Source organism: Drosophila kikkawai, chromosome X, assembly GCF_030179895.1.
Source record: "Drosophila kikkawai strain 14028-0561.14 chromosome X, DkikHiC1v2, whole genome shotgun sequence".
NCBI lineage: Eukaryota > Metazoa > Arthropoda > Insecta > Diptera > Drosophilidae > Drosophila > Drosophila kikkawai.
In genome coordinates, this window is record NC_091733.1 from 21,663,380 (window position 1) to 21,682,391 (window position 19,012).

The 19,012-nt window shown below is 37.7% G+C and overlaps 1 protein-coding gene across 1 annotated transcript in view; it reads right to left on the reverse strand.

Moving 5' to 3' along the window:
* para (sodium voltage-gated channel paralytic) overlaps positions 1-10,937 on the reverse strand; it is a 69,337-nt gene extending 58,400 nt beyond the window's left edge. The window contains exons 1-4 of the mRNA XM_070288286.1: positions 9,780-10,937; positions 7,107-7,195; positions 5,896-6,086; positions 2,927-2,959 (exon numbers count right to left, since the gene is read on the reverse strand). Of these exons, the coding sequence (XP_070144387.1) occupies positions 2,927-2,959; positions 5,896-6,045 (183 nt within the window). The 5' untranslated portion in view covers positions 6,046-6,086; positions 7,107-7,195; positions 9,780-10,937. The remainder of the gene's footprint in view (positions 1-2,926; positions 2,960-5,895; positions 6,087-7,106; positions 7,196-9,779) is intronic.
* Positions 10,938-19,012: the final 8,075 nt, after the last annotated feature.

Genomic DNA, 19,012 nt, shown 5'->3' on the forward strand with positions numbered 1-19,012 from the left:
GACTGAAGGACTTGCTGCCAGGGTAGGGAGTTCAAAAAGGACTCATGCGGCATGCAACGACAACAACTACAACTACAAGGACATGCACACATTTACGCACTCGCTCACATATACACACGCACCCAGGCACACCTTTACAAGGATAGCAGAGGGTAGGGTTCTTGGTTTCTGAGGAGGTAGATTCTACAGTTTGTCTGAAGCCAACTACAAATGATAGTTCAAACCGAAACGGAACCGAGAAACTGATAAACCTCTTAATTATGTTCATCTAAGGCTAGGAAAGAAAACTAACAATGGATGCCGGCAGGCAAGGCTATATATTGCAGGATCCTCCAGGGAGAAGTGAGCCCCCAAAAATACTTGGCATGCACAACAGCATTGGGTGTGACCCCTCTCTCTTTCTTTATATTAAGGATCACACATCAGCAATATGCCGGAGCATGCCGGCACACTGGGCTCCCTGGAGTCGGGTCGTCCTTTGGATGAGAGTTACGCGACACTTACTCAATATACTCGGATACCCGATATACGGGGGCTCCGCTTGGCCCACAACTTACAGTACGCGGTGGGAACTCTGGTCGGTTCTGGTCGGTCGTTGGTTGGTTGGTTGAGTGGTTGGTTGGTTGGTTGGTTGGTGACTCATCTTCGCCAGCTTGGACTTGGAGTGGAGTTCTCCACCTCCTCCACAGGACATTCGTTATATTGGTATGATGTGTGTTTAGGCTTTAATGTATCGTTTCGTACGGGTCGGAAGTCGGGGAGTCAGACTACAGGTGGTGTTTTGGTTGCCGAGGCAATGCAAACATTTGCGCGTGGGGAAATCTTTGCAGATTGCCCGCGGCGGTTAAATCATCAGACATCTGCATAGTATGGTCAAAAGAACGAACCCTAGCATACCCTAAACTGAGGTGAAAACACTGAAACTGAAACTGAATCTTAAGCTAGACTTGGTACTGATTGGGCTGTGGTTGAGTGTGATATATCATATATATCTTGTTGCATTGAAAACAGCAAATATTACACAGGCACGCACACTAATTACACGGATATTACACAGATACAGGTACACAAAGATACAGTAGTTTAGATACAGATACACAGATAGTTATGGGGGATTCGGTTCGTTTTGCTTGGGGTTTCACAACACTGACGCTGCACAGCCCTTGATTGGCCATTAATACTCTATCATAGTGTGAGTGTGTGTGTAAGTTGAGGTATGTGTGTGTGTGTGTGGACATTCGCTAAGCTCCTTAGTCATATGTGTGTAGGCTCCACCACCTTGATAAGTAATTGAGGCCCCCGGGCAGTGGCAATATAACTATGGCAATAATGCCAAATGGCAAAAGGCTGAGGGCAAAGGGATATTTATACACTTGTGTTTGTTGTCCTCAGGAATTATATTAAATAGCAATAGTTGTAAAAAATATATATATAAAAAGGCAGAAGCTTGCTCTTGTCTTTGGTAAAGCCAAAGTCTGAGAGGTCCTTGCTATGGTCTTTGGGGGAGATTTAAATATATATTTTTAGTTATTTTTTTTTTAAGAGGAGATGTGGGAAAAGAAACTATATATAAACTGGTTTTTAACAAACCTTAAAGGGTGTCTGAAATATTTTATTAAATTTTTCAGATTCCTGACTTTAGTGAACATTGATTTTTATTTAAATGTAACATCTTCTAGCCTATTTTTTCAAATACCTTTCGAGGGTTTAGAGAACCCTATTTACACTTCTTTGAAAAGTTTAATAGTTCTAGGTTTTCTTGGAGTTTTTTGTAGGGATTTCCAGAATTTTCAGACTGAAAACCAGAATCAAAAGGTGATCTAGGGGTTTTAAACATCCCTAAAAGGGTGTCTAAAATATTTTTTTAAATGTTTAAGGTCCCAATTTGTGAAAATTATTATTATTAATATATGAAAATTAACCTATACTTTTAAATTCCTTTTTAGGGTTTTTAAAACCCCTATAACTACTTCTTTAAAAAGTTTAATAGTTCAAGCTTTCCTTGAACTTTTTATTAGGGATTTCCATAATTCTCAGACTGACATATACATAAATTTACTATATTTGTTTTTATATTTCAATTAAAAAATATATATTTAAGGGTATTTTGCTTTATTATTCATCAAAGACCCCCTGCAAGGCCTCTACGGCGGCTGAGAAAAGCGGAAAAGTTTAAAGCGTATTTCCAGCTGCATTAGTTTCTCTTTGGGCTATTTACAGGTGAGCTTTTATTATAGTTTTTTGTTTTTTTTTTTGTTAATATTGTATTCAAGCGGCCCTGGGCAGTGGGAAAATACATATATAGATTTATATATATTTACGATAAATATAAGTAAGGCAAAGTTATAGAACGAGTATACGAATAGACATAGATATGGACAAGCTACGTTTTTTGGGGAGCGAATACAAAGTACAAGAAATATATGTATATATATATAAAGATAGTGGATACTGGTTACAGATTACTTGGATACTTGGATAGCTTATATATATCCAAGCCTGGGGCACACCAGAAACCAAAACTGGGCTAAGTGGCATGGATTGGTATTGATATTGGCATTTTGGCTGGCTCGACTTTGGTTGCACAGAAAGAAACGGGGGGTACCAACTACAACGCAAAATGGCAAACGCAAAAAATTGTTTCGACTAAAGAACTCAACGAAAAGGAAAATTCAAAGATTTGTGGCTATAAAGACTTAAGGAAAAATCAAGAGAATACAACTTAAAACACACATAAGTATTTTCCTTCGATTGAGATTGAGATTCTCTCTCTATATATATAGGTGTATATAGATATAGGTTTGTGTGGGTGTGTGGTGGGATCTTTTTCGGGAATTATTGGTGGGTGTTTGTTTTTTTTTTTATATTCATATTTGTTGTGTTTCTTTTTTATTGTGGGTTTTTGTTTTTCTGAGCAAAATCTTACTTCTTTTTGTTTTTTCTTGCGACCATATTGCGGCTGAAAGAAGATTTGGATTTGGTATTTGGTTTTAGGGCATTCATTACGAGCATTTATCAAGTTCAAGTAGTAAAAAGTAGCGTAGTAGAGGAGGTAGTGGAGGAAATATGTTCATGTTCGATTTTGGATTTTTGATTTTGGATTTTCGTTAGTTGCATTTCGCATTTTGCAAGCGCCGAATTCGCATTTGTCATTCATATTCGTGATGGGTTTTAATACACATATATTTTTTCATTGTTCAGTTTTTTTTTCAGTATTTTTTGTTATAGTTTTTTGATCCAGAGAGCGGCGGGGACGGCGGCGCGCAAAGAGTTTCGTTGAGAGCGAGAGAGAGCGTTCAAAAAGTTCAAAAAGAGAAGAAGTTGTAAATGAAACGGAAGAGAGTACACGAAAGAAAAAGCAAACGGTAGAAAGTGGTTATGTAGGCGAGCAGATTTCTTATATGTCGGGGCAAATAGTCTATATATGGATATATATATTCTTATTGGGAATGCACATTTTCGCCCACATTCGATATTGTCTTGGTCAAAATGCGAGGATCTTATGAGTTTTATGTGAAAGATTCTCTGGACTTATTTTCTGATTCGATTTCGTCATTGTGGGCGTGTGAGTGTGGCGCGGTGGCATCTGTGTGTGTGTGTGTGTGTGTGCACAGGGAGAGAAAAAAAGATATTGACAAAGAGAGAGAAGATGGTCGATAAAGGGGAGAGACAAGGACGTGTGTGTGTGTGACAGGTGACAGTTTTTTTTTTTATGACAAATGCTCTTTGAGATGGTTTGTACAGAGATTTCAAATCAGGCAGCTAGCGGTCAGGATCACTTGGGTTTCCTTTAGGAGCAGGACCTTTCAGCTTCCTGCTTCTGATATTTTCATAGCAGGCAGCTTCTTTGCTGCTTTTCTAGCAGCCAGCTTTCGATCTATGAATGCTGCGATCAGGCTTGGTCTTTATTTCTTGAGCAGCTTTTAATCGATTTATTTCTTTTATTAAACAATATGGTAGTATTTCTTTGCAATCACTTTTTTTTTTAGATTTTCCTGGGACCAACTGATCTTGGCCTTGGCTTTTTTGTGGCCTTTATTTTTACAGTTTGTTTGATGATTCCGACTTTTGTGGTAATGGCACCGAGTATTGAGTTTTGAGTATTGAGTTTTGAGTATTGACTGGCACTAATGAGTGACAATGGGCTCAGCTCAACTACCGTTGGCTTGCTACACGTATTCACAAGCGAGTTGGCTATTTACAGAAGAATTCGTGGGGGGTTCAGGTGGCTAAGAGTGTGTGCTGAGACAAGAAAGACATGGACATGGACCTGGACTTAACCCAAAGATCCCTGGTCAAATCAAATCAAAATAAAACCAAATGGAACTAAGGAAATTCAACTGAAAAATATGTTAGCCTTTAATGGATACAACAAAATATATGGGATATATAACTATACGACAATGATAATATTAAATTTATTTTGTTATTCGGAAGGCTGTTTAAGGGGGGTTGCTGGCATTGTAAATAAAATGTTTTTGTTACGCAATAATACGATAAAAATTGATTAGGTGTTCAATTAGGACACACAATAAGAACACATTACGAAGCCAATGGGTTACAGAATACACAGTTCTTACTCTCAAATAGTTTGAAAAACAATTAAACAAACCAACAAACGAACAAACGAACGAACATACAACGATTATGGCAGGAAAGAAATTTCTCATTTTACAGATTCGATACGATAGTAATACGATATATGTACGATCTTGGTACGGGCGTAAGAGCATAAGGGGAGTTAGGAAGGTGCCTGGGTTGCTTTTGAGGGGAGGGGGGTTTCTTATGCTGAATACACAATACGATTACATACAAATAGTTCAAAATCAGAAATCAAAATTCACTTAAATGTTCTTTTTGGTCTCATTTACGTTTCTTTTGGAATTTTGTTGGAAATAAAATGGTATAAACGAAATAACCAAACCAAAGATCTAAACAAAAATGGGTGGACTTGCGCTGTATATATTGTATTTTTGAAATTAGGGCTTTGAGTTCAGTTCAAATGGGGTTTTATCTTTTAGCTACATGTACGACGTTACGAGTTTGGAAATTGGAGGTGAGGTGTGATAGCAAGAATGTCACTAGAGGGTACAGTTACGGAAAACAGTCGACAGTTGACAGAAGATAGTTGACAGTTGACAGTTTACAGTTGACAGTTGGACAGAGAGTTGAGAATTACAGTGGGTCAAGTTGTGGGTCAGACAGAGATGGGGTGTTGGGGGTGTTGGGGGTGTGTTCAGATTTTCGATTCGGATGGCAGGGGTCTCAAGCACGACGATAGGTATTAGCATGGCATGAACGGCATTTACAGCTGATGATGGGTATATGTCAGATATGGCAGATGGTTTATACGGATAGATGCAGACATAGAGACATTCGTTATACAGATACGTATCCGGAGGAAGTGTGAGTGTGTTTCTTTTGTGGAATGACTGCTGGTGAGTGTCTGTCACTCAATATGTGATATGCGATATTCCATATGCCTTATGCGTTATTCGATATTATTTTTGGATAGACATGTATGTTTATGGTTTGGTTAGTAGAATATATATTTGAGTATATATATATAAGTATATTATATTTGTTAAATAGACGTTCAGGCTTAGGTTGAAGCACCAACAAAAGCGCACAGTAGCGGCGGCAGTTATCGGCTATCGGCCATCGCTGATAGCTGTCATTCAATCGATTGGCAGCGATCAGCGAACGGCTTCAACCGCATTTGGCATTCGATCTCAATTGGAAGAAGTCAATTAATTCACTTAGACGAAGAGAGAGAGAGATACATATACGGATATACGGATACAAAAAGTAGAGCGGAGCAGTAGTAGAGTAGGCACACAAAATCGATAATAGACAATCGATAGGCAGTTACGACATTCAGCTAGAAATAATTACCACCTCTCCCTCGGCTCTCTTTCTTTCCAGCTCCTTCTGCTTTTCATGTTCTGCGGCAATGCGTTGTTCGATTTGCACCAATGATTCGCGGGTAAAGGGACGGAACAAACTGCGTTCTTCCTCAGATATCGAGTCGGAATCTTCTGTCATTGTCTATGCGGCCAACGATGAGAGCCTTAGATTTCCAAGGCCTGAAAAAGATAATGGTTAATTGAAGTACAATTAATAATCGACCATCAATCAGGGTCTAAAACTAATAATTAACCTCCACAAACTATAATTCAAAGTAAAGCTTCAAATAAAATCGATTCTTAAATCGATTAATCATCGAGTTTTTTCAATTATGCGATACATTGGTATACATTTTCAAATCCGATTTAATCAAAAAACTTTTATATGTAAACTTGTATAAATTTTAACTAAAAAACATTTTTGAACATTTTTAATTTATTATTTTATAATTAAATATTTGCTTTATTATTTATTTAAAGCCCTAGTTAAAAGTAAAATTAAAATAATTGGTATTTATTTCTCCATAACACACATATCAAAGCTCTCGTTAGGCTCTTCTCTGTAATTAAATTACTTAACTGCCCATCCGAGTTTAGTTTAAATTAGTTTAATGAAAATTCAACCCAACAACAACTGTCAAAACTTGTAAGACAAAGTTTAGACTTAATTTTGTTTTAGTTTTCGAGTCAAAATTTACGTTTTATGTAGCCGTATTGGGGTTGTCAAGATAAGTTTTGCTGTCGAATAGAAATTATGTAGTTAATTGACCTCTATACATATTGAATTATAATTCAATTGGATGAACAAGCAAAATCACTCAAGTACAAGTTGAATAAATTACATGAAACAGGATCAAAAAAAAATGGGAAACGGGACTCGTATACATCGAATTGCTACTCAATTACATATGGTTTGCTTTTTATTCAGTCTATTGGCTATCATTATTTTTGATTACAGCCTTTCGCCTGAACTCAGTCAAGCTGAAAGTGTATTTTTTGTTTAATTTCAACTCAATTACACTTGGTGATTTCTACCAAATACAAGTATACTTATTAATAATACAATTTTTTATAATTTTATTTTAAATATTTTGTTTTTAACTCATATCTAAGGATTATCTTTAAAACTAAAAGAATAAAATATGGTTTAACTTATAATGATTATTGTTTCTGATATTCATATATATTTTATATACTCACATGAGGCACATGGATGTCGCCTGCTACATTAAAACTACAACTATATCCGAGGCGCCATGTTCGATTAGCGCCCGCCGCTTAGCACGATGCTGAAAGTAAATTAAAATATGGTCATTAGTCCTATATAGAAAACAGAGGTCCAGAAGAACCCAGCGAGCATTGATCCCAGATCCAAACCAGGTGTTAGGCCAACGGCTGACTAATTGGATTATTGCAGACGGCGATTCGCATTAAATGAAATGCAATCAAAAGTAAAATGCGCCAAACAAAACACAAAAACAAATGGCCAATCAATAAAAGCACACAACGAGCAATATATATATATATTATATACATATATACATATAACACTTGTAAGTTCGGAGTCTGAATTCGGAATGGTTTCCGATTTCGATTCCAATTCGGATTCAGATTCGAATATAGGGCTTATATAAGCAGCCTCCGCTAAGGTCAAAGTACTCTTTTTCCATTTGCCAATCTGACCGAGTGTGTGTTGGTGTTGCTTTTTCGGCGTGTGTGTGTGTGTGTGTATCAAGCATAAAAGTAGGTCAGTTCGATATTTCGCCACTCACAGACACACACACCGCACTCTTCATAAAGCATAGAAGCACAGAGCTCACACAAACGCTCTTATGCGGCAATATGAGCATATATTTCTTCTCTGTGTCTGTGTTTGTATATATGTGTGTTTGTGTGTGTGTGTGTGTGTGTGTGTGTGTGTCTGTTTCATTCATGGCAGCTCAGAGCAACTCACAGAAATTCCAACTTTATTTCGAGCACTGTTTGCCGAATTAATTTGCCTAGGCGATGTTGATGACTCATGAAGAAAGGCAGAGAAAAAAAAAGAATATATACAAGCGGAATTTGTGTCAATATGCAAATTACACACACAAACACACACATATATATATATATATATATATTTTTTTAATTTCCCGGAAGAAAAACAAATTGTTTGTTGGCCAATCGAAGCCCTAAATTAAAATCGATTATTAAATATGCCCAGAATCCCTGGACTAGCCACAAATAAATTACAAAAAAATAATTAAAGCAAAAAGAAAATAAATAAAATCAAAAGCAAAAAACCAAAGAAAACCACAAAGAGAGTGAGAGAGGAAAACAACAAAAAAACTCAACGAAGTTCGCATGTTGTTAGTCAATGAATTTTGCATGCTCAAAGAGCGAGAAATTGGGGCTAAAGAGCGGCAGGAGCAGGAGCTGCTCTCCACTCGCTTCCTCTCAGTCTCTCTCACATGCGCCGAGAGAGAACTTCAGCTAGTATAACGGACCCACTATAGCCCACAGACTACAGACTACAGACTATAAGGAACCCACCGAAAAGCCGCCCCTCTCTGCCTCGGCCCTCGCTAAAAGTTTGCCCTCCAAAAGCCAGCAAAAGGTTGTAGCCGAAAAACCGAGCAGCGAATGCCAGAGACAGTGACTGAGACAGCAGAGGCGCATCCCAAACAAGAGGAGGGCGTATGATATGGAGGAGCCATGAGGTGGCGCGGGGAATACCCCATTGATAGTCTCAGGCTTGGGCCTGGTTAACTGCGATTTTCACCAGGCCAAGAAAATGGCAAGAAAACGGGCATGACATAATCGAGCCAAGTTCATCAAGTCGCCCATTTCTCAGTTCACTCCCACGTGACTTAGATTCTGTTTCGGGTTTAGCTTTCTAATTGATTTTTACTTCATTTTTCACCATGCCAGATGCCGGCCCAGGAAAGTATGCTATGGAAAATGCAACTGGAAATATTCAAATTTAATTTCCCACTTGGAGCTTAAGTACTTGAGGAGTTTCCCCACCAAGTTGACTGTGTTTTAAAAATAGCCCTGGCAAAGGAAATATTTCCAGTGAATACCACTGCAAATACTCACATTCCCAGAACCAGAGGCGATAAAAGTTAGTTTTTAATATTTATATCTCTTAACGTGGGTTTCATTCTTTAGTGGTTTATTTAAAGAAAACAATGAAAGGACTTTTATAGTTAAAAGTCACAACAGCCCTTCCTTCATATTTATTCATATTTATGTATAAGACTCCAATTTAGTTTAGTTTTATGGCCTCTAAATGTTTACAAATTGAGGAATAAATGAGCATATCTGCCTTTGAATAAAGAGAAAATAAATAAAAACTAGTTCAAATTAAAAACGTAAAGTAATACCAATTAACTATAATAAATTGTAAATTCCAGCAGGAATATATATAAATGAATATAAATATTAGATCAAAGAAATCATAAAACAAATATTTTGTTTTAGTTAAGCGATTCCCAATTACTGGATAGCAGGAATATAGAGTTTATTATTTCAATAGGCTTTTGATTTTTATTTGAAAATTATAAATAAAAGTTGGGACATCATTAATGATTAAATACTTTAATATAGAATAATATATTATATGAATAAAATTGTAACTATGATTATCGGTTAATTAAAGGAACGGTACCTAATCACAAGGTTAAACTTAAACTTATTAAGGAAACTAAAATCTAATAATCGATTATTTGGCCTTTAAGCATTGTCTAAAAAATATAATTGTAGAAATCATTTACCAAATTTATCGATTATTTCGATAATTTCTCAGCAGACTATATTTATAACCAGAAGAGCAACATGAACTATTTCCCCAAATTGTTGTGTTTTAAACGATTAGTTCGATAGGCTTACCGTTAATCGATGTGTATCGATGTTGTGCTTCGCTGCTCGCTCTATCCGCTACTGTTCTTATTGTTGTTGCAATTGTGTTTGTTGCTGCTGCTGCTGTTGTTGTTGGTGCTTTGGCTTTTTATTGCTGCTATTTTAATTTGCTTTTATGTTGCTGCTAAGAACTGTTGTTGTTGTTGTTGTTGCTGCAGCTGCTGCTGCTGCTGCTTGATGTTGTTAACTACTGTTGTTGCTGCTGCTGCTGCTGTTGTTGTTGTTGTAGTAGCTCACACATTTACAGACACCAACACACACGCGACGCACTCACACACATATATGTATATGGCATATATGTATATCTATATATTTATTACGGAGACGAAGACGAATAAAGTTGAAGCGGTAAGAACAAGTAGAAGATGAATTTGCTTGGTTTTGTTTTTTATTTTGGATTTTTTTGCTTTGGTATTTGATGTATTTATTTATTTGTTAGCTTTGTTTGCATCTGCATTAGCATTGGTTTTATTATTATTGGTGTGTTTGGTTTTGAATTATTTGGGGTATCCTTGGTGTGGTTTTCGGGTGTTTGCAGGACAACAACCAAGACGGCGACGCGACGTGTTGCCAAAAATTCTCATCAAACGTTGCGTTTTGTTCCCAGAGCAGTTTCGGTTTATTATTATTATTATTATTGTAATTAATATTTCGCTGTATTATTTGTTGTTATTATTATTCTTTGTATTTTGCTGGTAGTATTATTATTAGTGTTTCGGTTTTGGGCTTGGTTTTCGGTTTCCAGTTTCCGGTTTGCTTTGCCTTTCGCTATTATTATTGCGTATTATCCGTATTATTGCTAATATTATCAATTATTATTATTATTTATTATTTGTGGTCTCTGTTGCTGTTTTAGTTTCAATTTCGCCAGCGTCGCCTGCGAAAAGCGAACAAGTTGGTAAGGGAAAAGAGCTCAATTGGGTGGAAATGTGGGCGGGGAAAATGGGGTAAAGGATATGCATGAAATGGGGGAATATATTGGTCTTTGAAACTAGAGCAAGAGTGCTTCTCCACGTTTTTATTTCAAGTATTTATCACGTTGTGGTCTCTTTGCCTCTTTTATTAGTTAACTTGTTTAAGCACTTGGTTATTTTATTTTTGGGTTTTAATTATATTTATCGTTTATCGTTTATTTAGTGTACTTAAGCGATTATTATGTACTTTTTTTCACACACTCGCACTGGCTGACTGGGCAGCTCTCACTCTCACTCTTGAGTTAACAGTAAAAAAAAAAACCAGGACAGCTTATTACACAGCAAAAAAAGAAGTAGTAGCAGAGCAGAGCACTAGTTTTATTTGATTTTATATTTAATATAATATTTTTTATTTTGTTTATGTTTATGCAACGTTTGCGTGCACGTGAATCGCGGAGCCAGTTTTCAAAAAAAGTACAAAAATTACGAAAACGAAATATAAAATGAATTCCAGCCAGTGAGACAGAGAGAATGAGAATTCCGCTGCTCTCTCTATCTCTCTCTGGCAGTGGCAACTCCATTTTCGGTTATTTTTTTCGGGGCGAAGGCTGTGCTGTGCAGCAGCTGTGTGCTTCGCCGCGACTTCCGTTATTCCGAATTCGCCGCAACAGAAGGAGAAAAACGCCAAAGAAGTGGCACATGTGTGTGTGTGTGTGTGTGTATGTCTGTGTTTTTGTGAGAACACCCCAAGCCGAAGCAAAGACCCGTTGTCAACACAAGTTTTGTTGTGCCACTTTGCCACCCCTTTTCGCCGTCTTATGCCTTTCGCCTTTCGCCTTCGCCGCTATCCGTGTTCGCCTTTGTGACTTTTTCTATTTTTAGGTCATCAAGTTGATGCCTTTTTTTGATTCTCCGCGGCTCTCTACACACTCTACACACAGCTGCAACAGTGGGCCATTATTTTTCGGGCACTTGGCACCAGTTGGCCTGGCCAAAAAGCAACTGCGTCCATAACTTATGAGTGCCAACAACTGCTGCCTTAAATATAGAACAACAGTTATAATCACAAATCATGCTGCCTGACCCGCTTTCCCAAAAAAGAGGAGCCCCGCACTTGGACAGCGACCAATCGATTCCGGATTTCGGATACCGATAAAGTCCTGTACAAATTCCTAACCAAATTGGGAAAAAAACAGAAGTTGAGAGCTTATTATGAAGGATTTTTGTGAGAGCCTGAATTTTGAAAGCAATATTTATTTAGTAGAAACTTTAGAAAATACTGAGAAATAAACAAGGAGTTTCTTTCGCAGATTTCGGCTATTTTTATATTTGCATAAATTACTTCAAACAATTCAGGCAGCTATTAAATAAATTTCTAAAGCAAATCCACCCTAAATATCTGTAATCTATCCCTAATATTTCTTTGAAACTAAATATACTTCCCATTTAAATGAAACATTATGTAATTAGCCAATGGGAAAACTTTTTTTAGGACTTTAGGGGCTCACCAAAGGCAGTAATTATTCTTGTTCTTCAAGTTACTCTACTTCCTTCTACTTCTGTTTAAAATATATATATTTTAAGCCTGAAGAACAGATAATTTATAATCTTAAGCAGATAGAAAGGAATTTTCTTTACAAGAATTAGAATGATCCTGTGAAGCCTCTAAAAAATAAGAGGAACTGAAAAGACCCTTTTCTAGACTCTTTGTTGGCCGTTCTTTTTTTTATTTTCGATCGGTAGCTAGCCTTGGCCTCGCCCCTACTTGGATTTAGGGCGGGGATCTCCATCTTTCTCCGCCCCGCCTGGCTGTGCGGGTCACACAAATGGATCTTGAACACATTCACCTTATTGGATTGCGTCCTGATTGCAAGCCCCGGGGATTGGCACAATAGAGAGAGCCTTGCACATGCCACTGGGCCTGGGCCTGGGCCACCACCTGATCTTTGACCATTTGCACGTCACGTATTTAATAATTTATTTATGCGGCAATTTGGGTTATGTAAATTTTTTACACCGAAAGCCAAACAGAAGGGGCAAACAAACACAGCAAAGGAAGCGAGAGTCGATTGAACACGCACTGTGACTGCGACTCTCGTGGGGGCAAAAGGTGGGTAAATAGAAATAAATATAAAAGTGCCCTAAAAGAGCCGCTAACCCGCTGGGCCTTGGCCGAGTCAATACTCCTTTTCTTTTTACTTTTTGTTGGTTTTCTTTTTTCCAACTCAACTCCTTGTTCCTTTGCTAACTGGCACTCTTTTTTTTATAGTCGCAGGACACACTCACACGTATGACATTTAGTGCGTCGAACGTTTATAGATTTTGGCTAAGAAAGGTACATTTTCGCTTTCGCTGCGTGTCCTTTCGGTTTCAGTTCGAGAAGCAGAGAAGGTCCTTAGAAATTCTAACGAAACTAGACAGCCAGTAGCACCTTGACAGTAACCAAATTGTGGCAAATATTAACACATTTTTAGTTTTAAGTGTTCAAGGTTTTTTATTATTATTTTCTTCGCCAAACTCCTATTAGACTTGAATCCTATTTTAAATTATTTGAGTTCCTTTTTTTTTGGGTCACAAAACCATTTTGAAATTATTTAAATTGCTCTCATTAAGTTGCCAGTAATGGCTGTTATAAATCTTAAATGAAGATTCAGATTTATCCACTTTGCTGGCCAATAACTAATGGTCTTTTTAGCCTTTTAACTATAACTATATGCTAAGAAATAAATATGGATATTTGGCTATAACTTTAAACTTAAAAAGTGTTGCACAATTACTTGTTTCCACTTTTTTTTTTTTTTTGTCTCAGTAAAGCCAACCAAAGCGAAGGCGAAGCCAAGGCAATTCAAGGCACCCTTGTCCCTTTTACGCCAACCACCTCTCTCTCTCTCTCTCTCTGTCTCTCTCTCCCTCTCCCTTTCTCTCTCTTACTAGCTATTTGTATGGAGAACGTTCTCCGAGGCTCCGTTCCTCGTGGCCTCGCACCCATACCCAGTGCCCAGCGCCCAGTAGCCAGGAGCCAAAGCCAGTGCCAGTGCCAGCGCCAAAGCCAGAACCCTGCCTCGAGTCCTTAGACCTCCTCGGCTCTTTTTGCGCACAGCACGAAACGCGATATGGCACACGCGCGACTCGATGTGACTCGGACTCGGACTCGACTCGACTCGACTCGACTCGATTCGATTCGACTCGAGCGAAAGCCGATGGCCAGGGAGGACACGGCTTAGCCAGTTAGCAAGGCGCCCAACTGACTGACTGACTGAATGACTGACAAAGGCCCCTCTGCCTCGAGTCCTTTGAGTCTCGGTCTCGTAGTCGAGTCAAGCTGAATTCTGTTGTGCTGAGTTTTTGGCTTGGTTGGGTCTCGTTTCAAATCGTTTCGTTTGGTTTCGTTTCGTGCTAGCGCAGACGTCGCATATGCGCGCTCCAAAAAAAAAAAAAAAAAGGAAGAAAGGCTGGGAAAAAGGACATGCCAGATACACATAACCTAAACAGCAGGCGAATGCCGCAGAGTGGAGTTCAACGGGGGGCGGCACAAGGCACAAGGCGCACACGGCAGCACAAGGCAGAAGGCAGAAAGGAGCAGCAACAAAAGGACACTCGAGAACACACACAAGAAACCGACTCACGAAAAATCGAAAGTCCGCGGCACCCCCTTTATCCCCTACGACTCTTTGCCCTGTGCTCTCGTGTCTTGCGTGTAAGTGTGGCCATTTGCCTGTGTGTGTGTGTGTGTGTGTGTGATGGTGTTGTGTTGGTGTGAGTCCTGCAATTTGTTGTAACCATTTTCGTTGCCTACTTTTCCGAGCACTTTGGTCTAAACAACAAACCAAAAGATTCCCAGGCGCTAAAGAGGAGGGGTAGAGGGGGTAGGGGGGGAGGGGGGGCTTTACCCTGTTACAGTTACTCTGCGTAACACGTTGTGTGTGACGCACACTCACAGCCGCACTGGCACACACACAATCATATGCGCTGCCACTAGGCGTATACGCAATCGTTGCTCGTTGCGGCCACATCAAGTATACGCCATGGCGAACACGCGCTTTTACACCAAACAAAAAAAGTAACCTAATTTCAAGTCGAAAAAAAAAATATATATATATATATATATTAATTTATGCTGCTTCTTGGACTTCTTCTTCTTCTTCTTCTGCACTGAAACACACACACAGAACACACACGTTGGACACTTTATATACTTGAGATACACATGTGGCGGTTGTACTTGTAGTTTATTTCCTCCTGCCCTAGGTTTTTGCCATCTTAAATTGTATATTTTTGTTTTGTTTTTTTTTTTCTTTTTTTTTTTGAGGGAGGGGGTGGAGGTTTTTCTTTTTTTTTTTTTTTGTGGGTCACACTCGAAAAAAATATACAACAAAAAAAGAGCTGTCTGATTTGAAAGGAGGGAGAACTTATGTAAAACTTTCTTTCTCTGCCTGCGCACCGCTCGGGGGGCACTTGTATATTACATATACATTTTGTTGGCATGCCGAGTGTGTTAATTTGGGTTTTCCTTTCCTTTTTTTTTTTCGTTTTTCTTTTCCATTTTCCATTTTTCATTATCCATTTCTTTTTCTTTTCTCAGGCGAGGGCCTGCTGGAATTCCGTTTCGTCCTGTTCGGCGGGGCTAGGACTACTCTTTCCCTTTTTCAATATTTTTTCGCTTTTGCCTGCTCTTTTGTTTTTTGTTTTTTTTTTTATATTCTACTTTACTGGCTTTGGCTGCTGATTTAATATATTTTATTTTCTGGCTAGGGCCACTAGTGCTGCTGCTGCTGCTGCTGATTTCGCTGCTGTTCGTTACCCGTAATCCGTTCGTCTCCGTGGTTTACTGAAACTGTCAGCTGCCGCAGCGCGTGTGCGTCCGCAGAGTGCGACTTTCGTTCAGTTCGCTCGTCGGCGGCTTCGGCCAGGCGCTCGTCAGGGCTTCGGCCAGGCTCGTCTGGCACTCGGTGGGTCTCGGCTGCTAGTTCGGTCTGTGCCAGTTTCTGGCGCTACTGAAACGGACTCGGATTTCGGAAACGGAGAGCGATATACCGCCGCCACTCGGTCATTGGGACAGGCCCAAGAACTCTGGCTCTGGCTTTGGCTCTGACTTTGGCTTGGCCAGAAAGGCTGCAAAAGGGACACGCCAGCCAGCAATGGCAAAGGCAATGCTTGTGGCAGACAAAGGCAAAAGCAGCCAAAGCCCAAGTCCAGGCCGTAGCCCAAGCTAAGGCAAAGTCCTGTGACTTTGCAAAGGCAGGCCAAAGTGCGGCTGCACTCAAAAGTCTAGCGGGAAATAAATTTAAATATTTGTAAAACAAACAAAAAATATTATTAATAAAAGTTTAGCTTAAGTAATTCTAAAATAAAGCAAACAAAAAATTATTAATATATTACTAGGAAATATTATTAATTAATTCTTATATTTTATTTATTTATATAATATTTTTTTGCATTTCTTTAATAAGGTTTTAAAGGTCATAACTTTTAGGGTCTATAAAAGATTTTTTGAACCAAAAACTTGCTTTATTTTGTAATAATTTATTAAGAATAATTACTAACTAAAAATAAATTGGTAATGTTTTAATAAAAAATATTTTTTTTATATATATAACGTTACATTATTACATTTAAAAAGTTTAATTTCCTTAACTAGGTTTTAAGAGTTCTTGTTTTTAAGGTCTATAAACTATTTGTATTCTATTTACTAAGAACTGGCTTTATTTTTTAACAATTTATTAAGAATAATGTCTTAAGCCTTTAAAGATTTTCTTTAAATTTATAATATTAATATAAAATTTGAAATGTTTTACTTTTTTCTTTTTTTGCATTTAAACAGTTTAATATCTTCAAAACGGTTTTAAAACTTCCTACTTTCAAGGCGTATAAACTATTCCTTTGACAAAGAACTTGCTGAATTTTTTAAGAATTTCTTAAGCTCAATTTATTAAGAATTTCTTCAACCTTAAAAGATTTACGTTCAGCGTTTCCGGGTCTATGCCATGCACTTTAACTAAAAAACTTAAAAAAAAACTACTACAACTTTATTAAATTATGCTTCGAAATGGAAAAGGGAAGAAGATCTATAATCCAGGGGAATTCATAAAGAGCAGACTCCTTGCCTTGATGACAAGCTGATGGGACAATGCCGAATATAAGGATATATATTTCAATGGCAATTAATAAATATATATATAAATATATCCAAAGAGTCAACATAATTAACACTTTTAGCTGTTTGTGGGAAATGAAAGTCAGCTTTATACATCTTTATATATCCATTGTTCTATTTTAATTCCTTCCATTGTCAATTGAGGCCATTCAAATTAAGGTCCTTCCAAAATCAGTCCTTCCACTCCGTCTTTTCTGCAAATTGCCAAAAAGGCTCTTTAATACCCTAGAAAACTACAAACTCGGGGGGTTTATACCTTAGGCAAGCTTACATTTTCTTATTTTGAATTAATAATCAGTGTTATAATTCATATAATTATGTATTATTTTAATAATTAATATCTGTTATAATTTCTATAAAAATTAATAAATAAAAATATAATAACATATGGTTTCTGATTTAACAGCATTTTACCTTAAGGTTGTTTAACTTTATTTTTAATTTAAGAAAATTAAAGTTATTTTCCCATCACTCATAAACTATTTACTCCACTTTCCTCTGGCTTTTATGTATTGTTTTGTTTTACCGTTAATTCGGAGCTATTTTCGCGGCAAAGATGGGCTAATCGACGCAAATACTTAATTGTTTTGCTTGTGTGCGAAGCGTCCTTGTGGCATTTTCGCCCCTCAATTAGCCGGAAGTGGTAATGACCCCCCAGGTGACGGCGATCGGTATTCCTCGCACCTTTCCCCCTGGGCACCCCGTTGCCGTCGTCAGTTGATCTACCTAATTGCGGGCAAACATTCAAATGTCCTTTAAGGATATTCCAACGGAATGTGTACGAGTGCGTGTGTGTGCAGCTGAGGGAATTTGAACAGCGTAGAACGGACAAACAATAGCGTCAATGTCGCAACAAATGGCAATATTTATGCCAACCTGCAGCCCCATCGCCCACCCCTTTATTAGCCCCTCGTTCTGGTCCTGGTCTTGGTCTTGGTCTTGGTTGTAGTCCTAGTCCTAGTCCTGCTTCTGGTTCAGCTGCACGAGCTAAGGAGGATGATGTCAGCGAGTAAGCGATGTGTGTGTGTGTGTGTGTGTGTGTGTGTTATGTGCGTGTGCGTGCATGCAGCACAACAGCAGCAGCAGCGGCAGCAACAACAACACGTACGTCCTCGCTGTGTCCTCGTCTATATGTATGTATATAACTCTCCCTTTCCCCTCGCTCTCTTTCGCTTCTGTTTGAATTCCCTTTTCTTCCACGTTTTTTGTGTTTTTTTTTTTTTTTTGTGTTTCCTCCTTCCCCCTTCCTTTCATTTTGCGGCCATTGCGGTTGTTGCAGCACTGCGAGAAAAATATGGCATACTTTTGGCATTTGCTTAAAGGAAGCAGTAGTTATGCAATTTTCATAGGAAAAAATCTATTTTGTGAGCGTAATACTTGCTTGATCGGCTTGCAGGTGGGCAGAAACTGGAGACAATGGCTACTAGTTGAAAATACTTGTATCAGAAATGTACTTTAGGCAAAGGAACTGGTCAAAATGTAATAACAAACCAGAAAGGAAGCTTATTTTGCGAGGCTGGGGTTTGTATACCCTTAAATCAGGCTCTTGCATTTGAAATTTATCATAACTAAGCCAAAAATTTATGAATTTCAATTCGAAAAGTAAATTAAAAAAGGGTTATTACCCAAATATTACACCTTTTATCATATAATTACTAGACACCCCACACAGATTGATAGAAAATAATAATAGATAAGTAGGTATTAAGTTGAGCAGCCAACTGTACAAAAACCAATAAAAAACTTTAATCTGAAAAAAGATAAATTGTTAGACAACGCTTTGAGAAATTTACTGATTAATTAATTAATTTCCATATATATTTTATATTATTCAATTTTAAAATGTTTACAAAAAATAAAACACAACAAAAAAAGATAGAAACTTCAAAACTTTCCTAGATTCTATTAGAACAATTAGTTACTTTATTATGTACTTTGTACATGTTTATATATATAATACTAATTTTTCTTATCAATTATGCTTAAATATTTATTTATTTAACAATTTTTTAATAAAACTTTCTAGACTTTAAAATAACATTTTGTTTTTAGTGATATTGCCATTGCTTTTATTATTTTTTTTTTGCTTTTATCATTCCTGTTCTTGTTGTTGTTTTTACTGCTGCTGCTACTGT